This window comes from Cavia porcellus, unplaced genomic scaffold, assembly GCF_034190915.1.
Source record: "Cavia porcellus strain 051 isolate PalLab524CR breed Dunkin Hartley unplaced genomic scaffold, mCavPor4.1 scaffold_4, whole genome shotgun sequence".
NCBI classification, from domain to species: domain Eukaryota; kingdom Metazoa; phylum Chordata; class Mammalia; order Rodentia; family Caviidae; genus Cavia; species Cavia porcellus.
In genome coordinates, this window is record NW_026947487.1 from 83,955,272 (window position 1) to 83,973,733 (window position 18,462).

Consider the following 18,462-nt stretch of genomic DNA (forward strand, 5'->3'; position numbering starts at 1 on the left):
GCAGTAACAGGGTTAAATTAAACCTGTCCTGGAGGAGGGCAGTGAGCATGCACAGGCGGTGGTGGCTGATTCCAGGGCAGAGCTACACTGGCACCTGCTGCTGTGTGGGCGGAACCAGGAGGGCAGTTAGGTTTCTGCCCTGGGGTGATTTCTGCCCACATTGCTCTTTACATTCTGAGAATCACACTTGAGAGCCAGGGGACCGTTGGTGCTCTGAGGAACAAAAGGGTTTCACATCTTCACAATAAACAATGAGTGGTTTTAGCCGGTTTCAGTTGCTCCGGGCTGCCCCCTAGTGGCCGCAGGTGTCCCAGTCTCACCTGGAAAGGTTGGCTGCCCAAGGGAGGAATCAGGAGGGCCCAGTGAGGCCATAACGCAGGTGGGCTGTCCGAAGTCAGGGGTTGCCCAAGGCTATGGGGTCTTACTCCTCAGGCTGGAGGTCTCTGTTTCTGAGGACCCCTGAAATCTGAGATAGAAGGAGGCAGAAGTCATGAATGCTACGTTGGTGGAACAGGGTTAGGGTTAGGGCTCTGTCCTGACTCCCCTAACCTGGTCAGGTGCTGCCATGCTGGACATGTGTAAGCTGCTGGCTTCCTTTCCTGAGCCTCAGTTTCCCCACCTGTACAATGAGGGGCTGGATTCAGATCTAGTGCCTTGGTTGTCCCTTCCAGTCCTGACTTCTGAGCATGGATCCAATGTGAATGGCTTGAACTTTCCCTCTGTCATGGTCTCCCTACTTCCAGGGACAAACTGACCGGTGGATGTTTGCCAGAATTCCCAGCAGGAGCCCAGCTATCGAGATTCCATCAGCACTGCATCCCCAGGAGCTTCTGGTACTTTCTCCCACTTCTTTCTCCGGGGAGTAACCACAATGGAGGTGAAGAGTCAGGAAATGAGCAGAGGCTGGGGCTCTAGGGTTTAGGATTGGGACAAAGGGAAAAGAGAGAGTTTGATAGAAGAAAAAAGAAAGGAGAGGGATTGTGAGGGCCAGAGCTGGGGTTCGGGCCGCTCAGTGGACCCAGGCCCTGGTCCTCTCCCTGAACAGAATCCGCATTTATTTGCAGCATGGGTGACAGCCCAGCTGCTCCTTGTATGGGGTTGACTCTGCTTTGGGATACCATTTTCTAGAAAACAGATAGCCTCTCTCCCCAAATATACAGTCAAGAAGAAGGAGAGGTGGAGGCTGTCTTTGCTAGAGCCCAGCCTGGGAGTTACAAAGTTCTTCAGCTCTGCAGTGAGGGGCTGAAGGCCACAGCTGGGTAGTGAGGTCCTCCCAGTGGGGAGAGGAGAGAGTGCTCTGCAGGATGGGTGGAGGTGGGGAGGGTGTGTCACTGGCTGGAAGGGGCCCAGCCTGCTCTGATCCTCTGCCCTGCCCACTGTCCTGTCTCAGCCTCAAGGAATGTCAGCTGCAGCCACCTAGCCTTATCCGCCTCTGCACAGCGCTGGAGAAATGTCCAGGGCCACTAGAAGTCCAGTAAGTGACAAGACACAGCCTGAAGGGCACCATGTGGGGCCCAGGAGGGGCTTCCTGGTTAGAAGCCAGGGAGTTTGTCCTTGTCCCTTCCCACCAGACCCTGCTAGCCCTCCCTGTGGGAGTCCCCAGGCTTATCAGGAGGGTGACTGTCTCCTAGTAGCTCCACCACCACCTTGGGCACCATGGTCCCAACCTTTTCCTTCCCACACTTGCTTGGGACACCCAGGAGCCCCTTCTTTCCTTGTGCAGGCACCACTCAGGCCTGCCTCTGTGCCCTGATCTCGGTGCTTTCAAAGGCTGTTCCCTAGGGTAGTCCTCTTCCTGGGGCCTCCCCCTCTCCCAGCCCCACACAGCCCAAACACCTAGACCATGGCTGAACCTACACTTGCAGTGAGGAATTCTGGCTCAGCCACCTACAAGGTGGGTGACTTTGGGCAAATGCGGTTAACTCCCTGGGTCTCACCTTTGTCAGAATGGAGTCACCTCCCTTACACCACTGTTGTAATTCTGTTGCAATAATTGACACAAAATAAAGATCTCCAAGCCAAAGCCCGACTCACCCAAGCAAAGCCTTTTTGTCACCCAGCCCGCTTTGTCCTCTGTCCAGGTGGACTCCTACTTCTTGCTCACTAGCACATCGTTTTCTCCTTCAAGTTGAGCATCCCTTATCCAAAACACATGGGGCCACAGAGTGCTTTGGGTTTGGGATTTTTTTTCAGGACATTTACATATACATAATGAGACATGGTGGGGATGCGACCCAAGTCTAAACACAAAATTCGCCAGGCACAGAGGCCTGTGCCTGTCATCCCAGCATAGGGGGGTGTGAGGCAGGAAGATCTGTGCAAGTTTGAGGCCTTCCTGGACTACATAGTGAGCCAGGGCCAGCCTGAAATGTATATCTATTCTCTGTCTCCAATAAATAATAAATAAATACATAAATAAATAAGTTCATGTTTTGTATACACTCCTGAAGGCCATTTTATACATTTTTAGTGTGATTCCATTTTGACTGGAAGCCCCTCACATGCAGTTAGGAATTTTTCCTTTCTGGTGTCAAATCAGATTTTGGATTTTCAGATGAAGGATGTTTAGTATTTATTTGAAATCCACAATTTCACTCATGTCACACCATATGTGTTTTTCCATTTTGCTACAGTGTTGTTCCTTGGTTTCTGGCTCCATCTGAACCAACCTTTCCACCCTAACCAACAGGACGATCGCGCTGACCCCCTGATGTCCTTCCTGTACTGTTCTCCATGTTTGGACACGTGACTGGAGAGACAGGGTTTTTTACATTGTTCGAAAGATGAAGGATCTTACCATGCAAGATCTCCCTGCTGCTAGCTTTTGTTTCAGAACTGTAGAATGTGATTTCCCTGAAGATCAGGCTATATGGGCCTGATATTATTTTTTTATTTTTCATGAAGTTGCCCAAACTGACTTTAAATTTTCAACTGTCCTGCCTCAGCCTCCCAAGTGGCTGCTATTACGTGCATGCACCACGCTCAGCTCTGATTCATTTTTTAAAAACAAGTTACCTTAGATTAGTTTTATTTAGAAAAATTGGAAACATTTTCCCTTTTGTCAGTACCTTACGTTGCATTTGTCATAAGGGAAAAACCAGCCTAGCTACATGACTAACTTCCCCTTTGCTGACCTTGCACGAACACCTGTTCTGCCTCCGATCCAGAGTCCCGCCTGCCACCCCACACTGCACTTAGACCTCATCCTCCTTAGTCTCTTCTGGTCGCTGATGGTTTCTCATTCTTCCTTTGCTTTTCATGTCCTTAAATGTTTGAGGAGCTTCAGTCAGATATTTTGCAAGCTGTCCCTTGGTTAAGGCTTGTCTGGTTAAAGTGGGTTTTGGGTTTGGGGAACAACACTGCAGAGGCCAAGTGCCTTTCTCGGCGCATCTTAGCAGGGCTGCATCCTGATAGTGACCTGCATCTCTTGCCAAGGCTGAGCTGAGTTCCCTCTGTAGAGCTACTTTTTAATTTAAACAGCACTTTTATTATGAAGGCTTTTAAGTATATATAAAAGTAATGAGAATAGTGAGTCCAATGAGAAAAGGACATTCAGATGCCCTCCACCTGCCTCAGTAGGTATCATGTCATAACCCTACACACATGCACACACACACACACACACACACACACACACACACACACACACACTGTGAGAGATTTTTATTTATTTTCAGTATTGCTGATTGAACCCAGGACCTTCACAATGAGCTGTATCTCCATTTCTTTTTAAAATTTTGAGACAGGGTCCCACTAAATCACTTACTCATCCAGGCTGGGCTTGAACTTGCAGTCCTCGTGCCTCAGCCCAGTACAAGTGCTGGGCTTACAAGCTTGTGCCGCTGTGACTGGCTACTTTGAGTTGTTTTGAAGCAGTTCCCAGATACCTCATAATTTTGTCTGTAAATATTTCAGTATGCATAGCAATAAGTGCTCTGTATTTTTAACATAACCACAAAATCATTAGCAGACCTAAAATATTAACAATGATTCCTTAAAATTATCAAATATCCATCAATATTTAATTGTCCCTGATTCTCTCTTGTGTGTGTTTTACACACTGTGGGCTTTTGCCCATCCACAGAGTGGGTGGGTGTGCTGCACCTGACACCCCCCACCCTGCTGCACCCCGCCCAGGGCATTTAGGCTGCCCTGCAGTGCTCGAAAGAGCTCTTCCTTATTTAACTGTTAAGCAACTACTGTACCCCACATCCTGGGCCAGGTGTGGAGAGACACGGGATGACAGGATGCTTTGGGACAGAGCTCACCTCTGGCAGTGGGGGCCTGGTGTAGAAAGCCTGCAGGCAAAGCTGGGTGGTCTGAGCACCCTTGGGTCTCAGCTGTGACTGGGAGAAGTGGGAGAATGATTACAGAAGCTCTTTGCCGGCTGTAGAGTGCCGTGACCACTCGTCATCAGTAAGCTTCAAGGTACTTACCACTGAAGTGCTGCTCGTGGCTCACTGGCTCCTGGTATGTTTCCAGGGAAGCCAAGGAGGTTGGTTCAGCTCCTGGCAGCTCCTGTTTGCCTCAGTTCCTCTTGGTGCACTGTGTGGGGTGATGCTTGAGTAAAGTTTCCATTTTTTTAAAGCCTGTAAACCCTCTTTTTAGCCAAACAGAGGTCACAGCACTATGTATTTGGGGATCAGGTGGGAAGCCCCATGCCCAGAGGTGTTATGGAAAAACCAGCCTTGCTGAAGACTGCAGGTGTGGCTTTTCTTAGGCCTTTGCTCCAGCTTGGAGGCTGAAAGGACAGAGCCAAGCCTGCAGCTGGGCCCTGGCAGAGTTGCCACCTTGGACTTCTGCTCCAGAACCATAAGCTGCTCCTCCCACTCCACCCTCCCCCACACTGAAACTGGAATCCTTCGCCCCGCTCCCTTCCCAATCAACCAGTGCAGATAGATGAGCCGGAAGCTGGGAGCCGCAGTGTGGAGAACAGGAAAAGGAAACAGGAAAGAAGGGCAGCAAAGGGCAAAGGAGAAGGCAGAAGGAGCCCATCCCCAAGGCTCTGAGTGCAGGAAATGGCTCCTGTCCCCCCCCCCGGGGGGGGCATTGTTTGTAAACCCCAGATCCTCAGAGCAGAGACACAAGGCAGGCGTCCAGTTTCCCTCTGTCCCCAGGGTTCTGTTGAATGACCCCATGAGTGACAAACTGGTGGGTCGGCTTTGATGGCCACATTTTTCCCATGCTGAGTCTCTGCTCACTTGGTCATCCCTCTGGATGAAAATGACATTTTTACACTAGATATTGAACCCAAGACCTCCACACTGAGCCACATTCCAGTCCTTTTTTAAAATTTATTTTTGAAATAGAGTCTCTCTAAGTCACTGAGTTGCCTAGGTTGGGTTCAGACTTGCAAGCCTCTTCTGTCAGCCCCCCAGAGGGCTAGAGTTACAGACTCATACCACCATGGCTGGCTTCTTTTCTTAATGAATGTGTTCCAAAGAGCATTAATCTTCATCAGTAATAATCCTGCTCATCCATTTAGTTGGGGAAACAGTCTACTATAGCCCCTTGGAAATTCGTAGCATGCAACAGCCTACTCAAGCCTCAGAGAAGTTCTGCAGAACAGAAAATGATGTCATTTCTCGAGACCCAGTCTTTTCCTGGACTTCCCCTTTTCTCAGCCCCATGATTAACTCAAGGGCCCGGTGTTTCAGGCAGCACTGGCTTGGTCCTATCTCCAAGAGGCTCTGGCTGTGAGGCAGCCACTCTGTTTTTCTGGAAGATCCCCCATGTCTTCCACTGCTTCCTTTCACAGATTGTCCTGCAAGGCCCTGAGTGACCGGAGCCTGGAGACCCTGCTGCACTGCTTGCCCCAGCTTCCCCAGCTAAGCCTGCTACAGTAAGACTGGACTTGTCCCTGTCCTGCCTCTGATGCTCTTACCCTACAAAGCCTTCCTCCTCTTTCTCCTGGACACTTATCATCTTGTCCAGCACAAACGGGAACTTGAATCTGCTTCCAGCTCTTTCCTAGCACTTTGTCAACCTCAGAGGCAGTTACTCATTCCCTCTGGGTCTCAGTTTCCTCATCTGACAAATGGGATTAATACCTCCCAGCCTCCCCCTGGGTTCTGGCCTCCCATAAGCCAATTGCTCCAAATGCTCTTAAGAATGGAACATGCATGGCCAGCAGACTATCATGGTTCTCTCCCCTGTGGAAAGGTCACCTTCCCCTACAAAGAGTCTGCATCGATACAGGTCATGTATATGTCACACTGTTTTTCAAAGGTCATCATCTAACTCCACCAGAGGGAAGAATTCGAGCAGCATCCCCCTAAGTATTTAGAGCTCACTTTTCTAATTTCAGCTCAGACTGGTTAGAATTTAGAAAGGATTTACTTTAAATATTCTTCTAGCGGGTGGGGGGGAAGCAGCTGCAGCTGAGATGGAAAAATACAACAGGAAATTAAATCATAACGTTAATATCAGCACCATAAGTACTAAGGCTGGTGCTGTCTGGGTTGCCTGGTTTGGATTGAGGGTCGCGCTTCTCCTCAAGGAAGAGAAGGATGTGCCACCATGCCAGAGGTGGGCAGGTGTAGAACGGCTCACGTGCCAACACACAGCTCCCACGTTGCCTGGAGAGCAGATCAGGAAGGGCTCCTTAGGTCACAAAATGAACACACAGGAAACTTCAGATCAGTGTGACACAGTGTCAGCCCCAAACTCCTCGTCTGTCCGTAGGAAGGGGCGACCAGTGTGACCCTTGCCAGGGCTTCAGTTTTGTGCTACTCAGCCCATGCTGCGTGTGTCTGCGGGCTAGGCACTGTCCAGGGTGCTGGAGTCTTAGCGGCGGCTCTTGTCTCCTTGGAGCACAGCTTGGAGGGCTGGGGTGAGATCAAATACGATTGCAGCCAGTGGGAAGTGCTTCTTCCAGGTGATGAATGAGTTGTTAGAGAGAAGATTCAGATGGCAGCAGATGTGGTCAGGGACATTCCTGAGAATAAACATTGAGCTGTCTCTCAAAGAGAAGATAAAGTCAGCCTTGAAAAGAGCAGGGCACACAGCCTGTGGGAAGCTCTGACTTAGTGGAGCTTGGCAGGCTCCAGAAACAGCCCAGAGGTCACGGAGGCCAGAGCTCAGTGACTGGCAGGGAGAGTCCCAGGACAGGAAGTAGAGAGATGGCCTGGGCTGGGCTCATGAGCCTGGTAACCATGGCCAGAAGCTTGGGTCTTTGTCCCAGGGAACTTGAATGGCAGAGAAATGATTTGGGTTTTTAAAGTTCATTATGACCACTGGATAGAGAAGGAGCTTGGGGACAAGAGTAGAAATGAGAGAGGGGAGGAGCTGTGTGAGCTGGGGAAAGGGAAGGAGCTGATGGTAGAATGGCTGGACTCAGGATGCATCTTCAGAGGGCATTAGTGAGAGAAGCTGATGGAGGTTTATGGGGGCACTGAGGTCACCTTTAAGGCCAACATGGACTCACCTTATTTTCTCTAAGGTATAATTTGTAACAGAGTAATTATGCTCCTTAGGGAGACATTGGACAACATATGGAGATATGTTTGGTGTTATAATGAGGGACTGGGGAGCCACTATTGGCCTTTAGTGAGCAGAGGTCTGCACACTGCCAAATACTCCGCAGGGCAAGGGACAGTCACCCATCATGGCAAAGAATTATCAGATCCCAAAACCCAATAGAACAGAGTCAGGAAACTCTGCCCAGAGGCCCTGCAGCTTCCCACTCTCTCAGCAAGGACTCACCCATCCAGTGAGCAGTTAAAGTAATACCAAGCATGGGTGTCAGGCCAGGCTGAGTGCCTGCTAAATGTAAGCAAATCCTCATATACTGGACAGGAAGGTTTAGCATTAGTCCTCTTTCCAGATAAGGAAACTGAAGCTCAGAGAGGTTAAGTGACTTGTTCAAGGCCACAGAGCCAGTAAGCACTAGTAAGACCCCAGCCCAAGACTGCTGGCCCCCAGTCCCTGTTTGTCTGTCTTGCATCTCTGCCCGTTTCCTCATGCTGTGCTAAGCTTCCATGTCCTCTTCTTCCTCTCCCTGCAGCCTGTCCTCTTTTCTTATCCTCCATCTTGCATGGCTCTGCCACTTTCCTTCTCAGGCTGAACCAGACAGGACTGTCCCCGAAAAGCCCTCTCCTACTGGCCGACATTGTCAACCAGTGCCCACGGGTTCAGAAGGTGGATCTCAGGTGGGCATGGTCCTAGGAAAACCAGGACTGGTCTTGGAGGGTTGGGTGGGGAGACTAGAGGAATGTGAGGAGGGATGAAGACAGCAGGACTTGGGCCAGAGGCGGGGCTTCTGGAGCAGGGGTGCATGCCCTGGGGAGCACCCAGTGACTCAGGTGCTGTCTGCTCCAGGTCCCTGCACAATGTCACACTGTGCTTCGGGCCCAGAAAGAAGCAGGATGTTGTGTGCTGTGGGTAAGTCCCCCCAAACCATGACTTGGCAGCCCATGGGTCTGGGGACAAAGCAGACCAGCTTGACTCAGAATCACCTGCAGGACCTTCCTCCCTCCTGGGTCTGACTCAGTGGGTTCAGCTGGGGTCCCAGGATTTTCATTGCCAGTTCTCAAGTGGTGGTGTTCCAGCTTTTAACTTTGGAGGACGACACTTTGAGAACTGCTCCCTATCCAGAAGCAGGATGTGGATTCTGAGTGGGACCTGCTGGGGAGTGGGAGCAGCAAATGCTGGCTATTTTTGGAAGACTCAGGCTTGTGTGGGGCCCCCCTGAGTTCAGAGGCACATGCAGGACCAGCCAGGATGGAGGTGGCTGGAACTCCCCCTCCCTGGCTCACCCCTCACTGCCCTGCAGGTTCACAGGCTGCAGCCTCCGCCAGGAGCATGTGGAGCCACTGTGCCGGGCACTGAGCAAGTGTGACAACCTCTACCAGCTGGAGTGAGTAGGGGTCATGTACCCACCTCTACCCCTAGGGTCCGCTCTCAGGGCAAACAAAATTCTGGCCACATCCCTCAGGCTTCTCTGTATGATTGTCTCTCCCCCTCTAGTTTCCACTCCCACAGGGACAGAGCTAGTTTTCCACTTGCCCTGCTAACCTATGCAGCTTCTCAGAAAGGGTCAAAGGCCCTCTCAGCCTTGTGCTGGTCCGTATGTCCAAGCTTGCAGGCAGATGGGGGCTATGCACTACAGTGAAGGATCCATTGGCTTCCCAGCAGGTGGTCATAAGTACCAAAGGGCCTAGTTGAGGAGGGACCTCAGTTGGGCAGGGTGAGAACTTGGGGACCTCTATCCCTGTGGCCTCTCCTGGAGCCCCAGAGTACGGACCCTACATGGGTAGGAACATTCTAACATTCTAAGGAGCACCTTCTCCACTATATTAAGTGCTTTCTGCATTTTTTTTAATCCTTTCTGCAACCGTAGATATTATTATGCCACCATTTTACAGATTAGGGCATTGGGATGCAGAAAATTTAAGAACTTGCCTCAAGTCACACAGCTAGTACAATGCAGTCTTCACTTATGAGTGTTAGGATCCAGCCTAGGATGGTTGGGAAATAAAGGATCTGGCTATGGAAAGAAAGAAGTGGAGAGAGGGAGTGAGACAGGGAGGGAGGAAAGAAAGAAGAGAGAGGAAGGAAGGAAAGAAAGAAGGAAGGTGATAGAGGGTTTAAATTCTTGTTGTGCTTTAGCCAAGAGATAAATGTGGCAATGAAATCAGGAATTTTGAAGAAAGATGAATGAGCCATATGATATGTCTCCAAATTTTTCTGTTTTTCATTGTAGAGGAATTTTTTATTTTAAAGGTCGTGTTATTAAGTGGTTTTATGAGACAAAGCCATTTTTAAATGAAACATCTCAGGAAAAGATAAAATAAACAAGCATCCAAAGTACAAAGATGTAGGAGGAAATTCAGATGTTGGGGGCACGCTGGTCATATTGTTTCTGAAATTGTAGCTGAAGTGCAGAACACTACACGGAAGGGAAGTCAGAAAGTATTTGGAGACAGCTTCAGATAGATACCGAGCTCCCCAATTAAAAGAATAAATCTGTTGAGTGAATGCGTTCTCCAAACTCTTTTTTTCCTGAATTTATTCTTGTTCAGAAATTGTGGGTCCCCATTGATGCAGGCTGGGGGCAGAGGCAAAGCTATTTGTTTTTTCTCTAACTCCAGAAGGCCTGTTGGAGTGCTGGGAGCCCACAGCTTCTGAAGGGGGAAGATGAGGACTGGTTTACTGTGATGCTGGCCAGGGGACAGTAGTGGACGATGTGGGAGCTGGTAGTGATACCAGCAAGGAGGGAAAGGATGGTGGTGGTGATGGCCACAGTGATGATTTGGGTGGTGCTGGTGGTGCTGACGGCATGGTCAGTAGCAGTGACAGTAGATCCAGAAATGGGAACCATGAGGAGCAGGCTGAGCCCAAAGAGACACACTGACCACTGCCAACTGCTCCTTGTCTCTTACAGCCTAACTGCCAACCTGCTGGGTGATGACGGGCTCAGGTGCCTTCTAGAGCACCTGTCACAGATGCCCATCTCTGGGTTGCTTGAGTAAGTGGGGAACAGCCTGGAGATAGGAGGGATGACGCCTTCCCTGGGCCTCTTTAAAAGTGCCCCTAGAGAAAGAACCCCAGGCAACAAAACTCTGGGAGAAAAAGGACTATTCTTACCTGGACTTCACACACACACACACACACACACACACACACACACACACACACACACGTGTGTGTGTGTGTGTATGTCCTCTCTTCCTTCCCCCATGCCCGCCATGGGCAGATCCTCTGCCAGACACTCAACAGTGTCTATGGCTTCAAGCAAGCTGACCCTGACCCAGGAGAGCTGTGTTTCATCCTTAACCAGCAGATGTGGGATTGCAGTTGCCTGGTTTCCTCCTGCTTCATCCCATCCCTATGTGACAGGAATTTGGAGATGTCCCTGCAGCAGGAAAGGGTCCCCAGGAAGTTATCATCATTCTCGCCTGATCTCCCCAGCAACTTGGGAGACTGACAGCTGGAACCAGGATTCAGCCTGTTGCTAGGCAACCAAGCTTTGTGCTCTGAGTCTCCAACTCACGTAGGGCTGGAGATGGTAGCAGGGCCCCATCATACTCTGCTCCTACCACAGGGCAGTGGTGGCGGCAGCAGGCCCAGTGAGGGCAGCTCCAGCTACTCTGCCAGTGTAGGGCAACACCCTTTCTGAGCCTGTCTCTAGGCCTCACTGTCTCCATCTGCAGAATGGAGTCAGTGCTTAGACACAGAGGCCTCGCTCTGGGGAGATGACAGCTGGAAGGGAAGTAATGGGTCTCAGGAGCATCATCCTGGGCCTCCTCTCTCTCCTAGTCTAAGTCACAACAGCATCTCTCAGGAAGGTGTCCTGCACCTGCTGGGGACTCTGCCCTCCTGCCCACGTGTCCGAGAAGCCTCAGTGAAGTAAGGACCAGCTGATGGGGGCCCACACTTTGCGGTCTGTGTGACTTGAAGCAATTTGCTGCTTTCTGAGTGTTGGGGTTCTCTGGGCAGGGGTCACAGGCTACATCCTCCCATGGCCAGGTGCCATGGAGCAGGAAAGCCAGGTCTTCTCATCCTAGCAGAATGGTGTGGACACACTTCTCTGTGCTCCTCTCTCTGCAGCCTGGGCTCCACGCAGAACTTCTGGGTTCACTTCTCCAAGCAGGATGAACCTAGGATGGCCCTGAGGTAATTCCTGGTGGGGCAGTGGGCAGGAGAGCAAATGGGAACAGACGCTGGCCTATGGCACTTGCACTCCCTTCCCCAGCCCTGTCCTCCTCCCCCTCCTCATCCTGCTCCAAGCTTACTACCCAGGCTTGGTCCCCCAGATCTTCCACGATGTTCCCTTGCGTGCAGTCTCAGGCAGGACCTTTGCATTGAATGTGGGCCCCTTAGCCACTTGCCAACTATAGCTTGAGTCTGAGTCTCCTGGTTAAGATTCTGGAGCCTCCTGAAAATAAATCCTAACCTGGCGCTCTCTAGCATGCATGACCCTGGATAAGTGACTGAATTTCTCTGTTTCAGTTCTTCATTTGTACAATAGGATCAAAGCACAGCCTGCCCTCAGGGTGACTGTAAGGATTAAGTTCATTTGCATGAAGGGCCAAGACCTGGCTCGATGGAGCGCCTCACCATCCCTGCCTGGCCAGCTCCTCTGCAGTTCGGGCTTCAGCTGTGAACATGGCCTCCAAGCTTTGCCTGTGGCTGAGCCTCCTCCCATCCCCTCACCTGTGGCACTCACAGCATCCTCACAGCACACACCTGACCACAGCACACTGCACTTGGGGCTCTTTAGTGGTCCCTGGTCCCCAAAGGATAAAGTTCAAACATCCTAGCCTGATCTTGTCCCTCATAGCCTGACTCACCAGTTACCTCCCCCCGCCCTGCACATCCCATATCATGTATGCAACACACAGAGCACAGCACACATACGCTGCAGATACACTCACACTCACACACACTGACCTAGGTACCTTCCATGTAGCACATGCATATGCTCACACACACACTTGCACACACAAGACACACATGTGCCACACACACGCCACACACAACAACACAGCCATAGGATCCTTTATTCTCTGCCTGTAAGCAGCCTGGCCAGATGCGCACGCTGCCTCTTGCCCTGTTCACACTGGATTCCCGCTGAGAGAAAATTCCCCCAACCCTGAGCCCCAGCTCAATGTCAGCCCCGCTTTGAAGCCTCGGAGCAGGGCTGGAAGGCAGCATCCTGGGCTGCCCACCCTCTGTCTTACCAGCTGTGTGTCCTTGGGCTCATCAGCTTCCCTGCTGTAAATGGCGGTGAGGGAATGAAATGAGGTCCTGAGTGTAAGCAGTGCCCCTGGCTGTTGTCGGGGGCTGGCACAGTGCCGGGTGAAGTCAGCTCCACAAGCAGCTCTTAGCACTTTCTTGCAGGGTGTGGGATCTCCCCCCAAAAACAGCCAGGAGACTGTAGGCCAGATCCTTTGGCTTCTGCCATTAGTGGGGCCCCCCACCAAGTAGGCCCCTGGGAAGCCCAGGAAGAAGCCCGGCCAGTGGCCCACACGGGCCTCACCAGTTCTGCCCCCGGCCTTCTTCCCTCAGGCTGAACGAGTGCAGCTTCGGGCAAGAGCACATGCCCAGACTGGCCAGCAGCATCAGCCAGGCCCTCCAATTGACGGAGCTCACGTAAGTGACAGCCCAGCCCTTGCGGACAGCTGAAAGGTGGGCACCCTGCAGGGTCACACAAGTGACTGTGCTCTGTCACAGGCTGACCCAGTGTGGCATGGACCCGAAGCAGCTGGCCATCCTTCTGAGGCTGGTGAGGCGGCCATCGGGCCTCCTGGGCCTCAGGTATCTCCCCTCTACCCTTGGGAGGGACCATACATAAATTGAGGCTGGATGGGTACCAGAGCACAGGGACCCCAGAATCACAGCCCTGGCTGTTTCCCATACCCAGAACCCTACCTACTTCCTGGACCCAGAGCAGACCCTGCTCACCTGTCCCTGAGTCATACCCACACATTCAGAAGAGCAGTGCCTTCTCTGGACAGGGCTTGTGCTTTGGGGTTTAGGAAATAAAAGAAAGTTCCCAAAGGAACACTCAACCAAGGATAAAAATAACATAAATATGCTAACCAGGAGTGGTGTTGCACAGTCTCAGCACTCTGGGAGACTGAGGCAGGAGGATTGCAAGTTTCAGCCCAACCTGGACAACTCAGCAAATCTGCAAGATCTTGTCTAAAAAATAGATGGATGTATAGGTGGATGGGTGAACGACTGAGTGAATAGGTGGATAAAAAAATTTTAAAGCTGTTGGGCATGCAGTTTGGTTCAAAGGCTCTGGGTTCATACTAAAAAAAAATACATTAAAAATTCTTGTATATTCACCATAATTTTAAAGATTGAGGGGGAAAAAGCATGCTGAAAAGGTAGAATAATATTTTAAAGCTCATATTCCATCACTTAGATTTGACAGTTGCTCATATTTTCCATATCTGCTTCATTTTTTTAATCTCTTGACTAAAGTATTTTAAAGTAAATTATAGACCTCATAAAATATCACTCCTAAATATTTCACCATGAATCACTAAAAAGGAAGTACCTTTTCTACCTAGTCATGATTTAATCAGGAGACCTGAGAAACCCAGTAACAATTCCTTAGTGCCATGCATTATCTAGGCTAATCTGTTTCCATTGTCCCCCACGTGGGACAAGTGGCTTGTTGAATCAGGATGCAGGCAGGGACCACATTTGCAAGGGGCAGTGCTGGCTCTGTTGGTTGGTAGTCAATGCACCGCAGACTGCCTGGTTTCTGACTCTGGTCATCATCACCAGGCCACATGGCCCGTTCCTGACTTTTCTGTAGATCAAAACTAGAGCGCAAGTCTTGATAAGATGAATTGACTCATTCATACTCCCAAAGTCTGACTTCTTAGTGCTGTGCGTGACTCACCAATGCCCATATGGAGACACAGGGATTGCATTGTTCTCTCACATGCATTTTTTAAATTATGATAAATTCACATAACGAAGTTCACCTTTTTGGCCATTTTTATATGCGCAGCTCAGTAGCATTAAGTACAGTTACATGTGCAGCCAATCTTCTGATCTCTTTGTCTTGCAAAACTGAAGCTGGACCCCAAAAGTTCCCATTTTCCATCCCCCGTCCCGAGCAGCCCCATCTATCTCTAGGAATCTTAGTACTCTAGACATCGCTCAGTGGAATCACACAGTATTGGTCCTTTGTCACGGTCCCATTGTGCTTAGTGTGAGCTCATCAGGGTTCACCCACAGGGTGGCATGGGCCAGAATTTCCATCCATAACTTGTTTATTCATCCTTGATGGCCGGTGAGTTGCTTCTGTATTTTGGCCTCATGAATGACACTGCAGTGAACGTGAGTGTTCAAATTTGTCTTTATGTCTCTGCTTCCAATTCTTTGGGGCATTTATTTAGCATTATCAGGTCACCCAAAATACCACTTTAAAATAGGACTTTCTACTTGGAAGGTTGAGGCAGAAGGATCACTGTGAGTTCGAGGCCAGCCTGGGCTACAAAGGAAGCTCAAAGCTAGCCTGAACTGCAGAGTGAGACCCTGTCTCAAAAAGACAAAATTAATTAATTAATTAAACTAAAATAAAACTTTTTTAAGCCTAAAAGTAATATGCACTCATTGTAGAAATTTATGGAAAATCCAGAAAAACATAAAGGAAAAATGTTATTTAAGCAGAAAAACGATATTTAAAAAGAACTCACCCAATATAACCTTGAACTAGGGATATTTTAAACAACTCTTTTATCCTGCTTCTAAATTAATGCATGCACACTTAATATATTTTCGCTATATCCCTTATCTCCATCTTTCTCATCCTATATTTTACCCTTTTTAAAATACAAAATTGGGATCATATTTCATGTACAGTTTGGTTTTCTCATCTTAGCCATGTAACATTATATGGATCTTTTCTGAAATCTAAAAATATTGTTTTTTAAAAATTTTTTCAGTTTGAGTTGTTGCAAAATGACTCTTGAAATAAGGATGATGTAAGTTTCCCTTTTTATGCCTATGCTCAATTGTATAATTGTATAGTTTTAAAATAGGCCAAAAAGCCTGCAGACCCCTCGAGGCAGTAACCCTCCCCCAGGGTGCTGAATGCTGCCGTGGGGAGGGGGAGCATACCTGTGTGCCTCTTTCTGTGACAGGGTGGAGGAGCCATGGGTTGGCAGAGCCGGGGTGCCTGCCTTGCTAGAAGTCTGTGCGAAGGTCTCAGGCAATGTCACTGTCATCAGGTGAGTCCGGGAGGAGCACCTCTTGGAATTCTTCATTCTTCCACGAGCTTTGGGACTTCCCATTGGTCTCGTGTCCTGTGTCACTGTAATAGCTGTATCACTGATGAATGTTCTGTGTCCCCAAGATAGCAGGACTTCCTGGTCCCATACATAAGGGGCTCCACACGTTTGCTGGGGCTTGTGCAGTAGTCAGACTTCAGTGTCAAGCAGAGAAAGGTAGCACCAGGTTAAAGACGAAGGGCTGTGAGCCCAGCAAGTCATAGCTGGGATCCTATGCTGGTTTCTTGGAAGTGGCCCCATGGCTTTGTGACCTGAGATGATAGAGTGACACAGAGTAGGAGGAAGCAAGGCTTTGGCATCCCTGATGACCTATGTCATCAGATCCCCGCTCAGCATTACTGTCCTAAGACCTGCTATCCACCAAGGGGCACCCAGGAAGGACCTAGGGATGGTTTACCATCCCCCTCAACCCCTTCCAGTGAACCTGACCTTCAGGCAAAGCCAGCGAACTCAGAGTACAAATGCAGCCTGCAGATGAGCCCCCCACCAACTCTTCCATGGCCCCTTGGAGTGTCCCAGAGCAGCCTTTGCCTGCCTGGGGCAGCTCTGTCTTAGTCTAAAAAGCCTCAGCTTAATCATTTCAAATTGTTGAAAGGCACCATTTGTGGTGTATGTGGCTCACGGAAGCCACCTTTCCCATTGCAGCTGGGCCAGGCAGCTGGGGACCTGAGCAGAGGGGCTGGAGACTTAGGCCAGGCAGGCAGAGCTGCCTCAGGCCTCACCAGTGCCTCTATCGCTCCTCAGCATCTCTAAGACCCAGCAGCAGCTCTATGTCCAGCTGGAATTTCCTCGTCAGGAAGAAAACCCAGAGGCCTCGGCCCTCAGGTGGGAATAGCTGGTGGCGGGGTGGGGGTGGTGGTATGTGGATATTTCTGATCAATACTTCTCATGCTCCTTGCTCAGCCTTTTCAATCTTTCCATGGCCTGTGAGGTCTGCCACCCAACCTCTCCATCCCCACCCCAGATCCTGGTCTCTTCCCAGTAGTCTCCACACCAGCTTTCAGTTCCTTGAACAGCATCTTGCTCTCCTTGATTCCAGGGCCTTTGCACAGGCTCCTCCCTCTGCCCGGCATGTTCTCTTCTTCTTTCACTGTCTGTACTTCCTTATCCTTCAAATCTCAGCTTTAATGCAACTACCTTGAGAAGGCCCACTGATCCCCAACACTTACATCTTCCTGTTATTCACTCTCTATGCATGGATGCATAGCACCTCTAATCCATGTAGCATGCTTTGGAAAGTAAAATGTCACCTCTTTTGAGAGGAGGCGGCCCTGTATGTAGACATCCTGGGAGGTCCAGCATGGCTGAGTCTCAGTCCGCTTCACCTCCTTGGATATACTCCCTTGTGCAGTGGACACACCAGCCACACAGCTGCCCCACCTGGACCCCTCCTTCACAGCACAGCTTATCACTAACAGTGAATTGTGAGATTCCCTTTGAACAAAGCTTATTTACTCCTAAACTCTAAGCCCCTTGAAGGCAAGGATTGAATCACCCATACTGCACCACATGTTCACAAACTGCTACTTCCCTGTCCACCTTCAGGTTGGCTCACTGTGACCTTGGGACCCACCACAACCTTCTTGTCAGGCAACTAATGGAGACGTGCACCAGGCTGCAGCAGCTCAGGTCAGCTCCCAGCACTGTCTCAGGCCTGGGCCTCTGGTTGGCCCCAGTGTGATGTCCAAGCCACATGGGACCTAGGTCTTCTCTTGCTTTGTGCAAGAGTGTCATTCTTCGCCCAGGGTGGCACGGTGGGACTCCTGAGTGGTTACTTCCCTCCTATAACTCCCTGTCTGCATGTGACAAACCCCAAGGTGTGTCCAGGCTGACATCCCCTGGAATGTTCTTGGGCCTTTTCAGCCTGTCCCAGGTCAATCTCTGTGATGCCAGCGATGCCTCCCTGCTGTTGCAGAGCCTCCTGCTGTCCCTCTGTCAGCTGAAGACCTTCCGGTAGGTGCTCCACACCATTGCTCAAGCTCCTGGTGCCTCAGCCTCATACCACACCTGTCATTGTCCCCAGCCTGTGTCAGAAGATTCTGTGTTTCCTACTGTGGGTGGGTGTCACAGGGGACCTGGAAATGAGTCTAGAGGGACATGGTCATGGATATGGTGCCGAATGCCAAGAAAAATACTCCCTTTTCCAAGCTCAGTCCTTTTTATCCCTTTCTTTCATTTTTCCTTCCTTTCTTATTTTTAAAACTAATTGTAAATAAAATGTTGCAAGACTGAGAGTATCCTTGCACCACTTATGCAAATTCCACCTCACTGATCTTTCCTTCCCTCCTTCCTCCCTCCCCTCCTCTTCTCTCCCTCCTCCTCCCATCACCCCCAAACCATTTGAGAAAAATTACATAATCACATCCCCCTTAGCTTATAATATTTCAGTAAATTTCCTAAGAATGAGGCCTTCTCTTCTGTAACCCAGTAAAATTATACAACTCAGGAAATTGAACAGTGTTGTAAATTACAGTTTACTCTTCACTCCTACCACTTGTTCCAGTAATGTTTCTTTGCTGCTATTTGGGCTTTGTTTCATTTACTCATCCTGGAAGTTAATTCAGGATCATGCGCTGATTGATTATCCCCACTTTTTAGTCTCCTTCAATCTGAACAGTTCTCAGACCTTCTTTGTCTTTCATGACATTGTCTCTGATATTCACAGGGCAGCTGTTTTACAGAATACCCCTCAACTTGAGTTTTT

The 18,462-nt window shown here is 49.8% G+C and overlaps 1 protein-coding gene across 5 annotated transcripts in view; it reads left to right on the forward strand.

The window, feature by feature from the left end:
- Nlrc5 (NLR family CARD domain containing 5) overlaps window positions 1–18,462 on the forward strand; it is a 75,252-nt gene that overhangs the window by 45,231 nt on the left and 11,559 nt on the right. For 3 of the 5 annotated variants that reach the window (XR_010046976.1, XM_013154922.2, XM_063247359.1), the window contains exons 22-36: window positions 744–833; window positions 1,391–1,474; window positions 5,759–5,842; window positions 8,061–8,150; window positions 8,320–8,382; window positions 8,774–8,857; window positions 10,385–10,468; window positions 11,260–11,349; window positions 11,551–11,616; window positions 13,012–13,095; window positions 13,177–13,260; window positions 15,612–15,698; window positions 16,503–16,583; window positions 17,304–17,387; window positions 17,622–17,711. Coding sequence is in view for 4 of the 5 variants with exons in the window: in XM_013154922.2 (XP_013010376.1) it covers window positions 744–833; window positions 1,391–1,474; window positions 5,759–5,842; window positions 8,061–8,150; window positions 8,320–8,382; window positions 8,774–8,857; window positions 10,385–10,468; window positions 11,260–11,349; window positions 11,551–11,616; window positions 13,012–13,095; window positions 13,177–13,260; window positions 15,612–15,698; window positions 16,503–16,583; window positions 17,304–17,387; window positions 17,622–17,711 (1,245 nt within the window). In the remaining variant the exon portion in view is untranslated. The other 2 variants (XM_063247361.1, XM_063247360.1) reach the window with 2 other exon arrangements.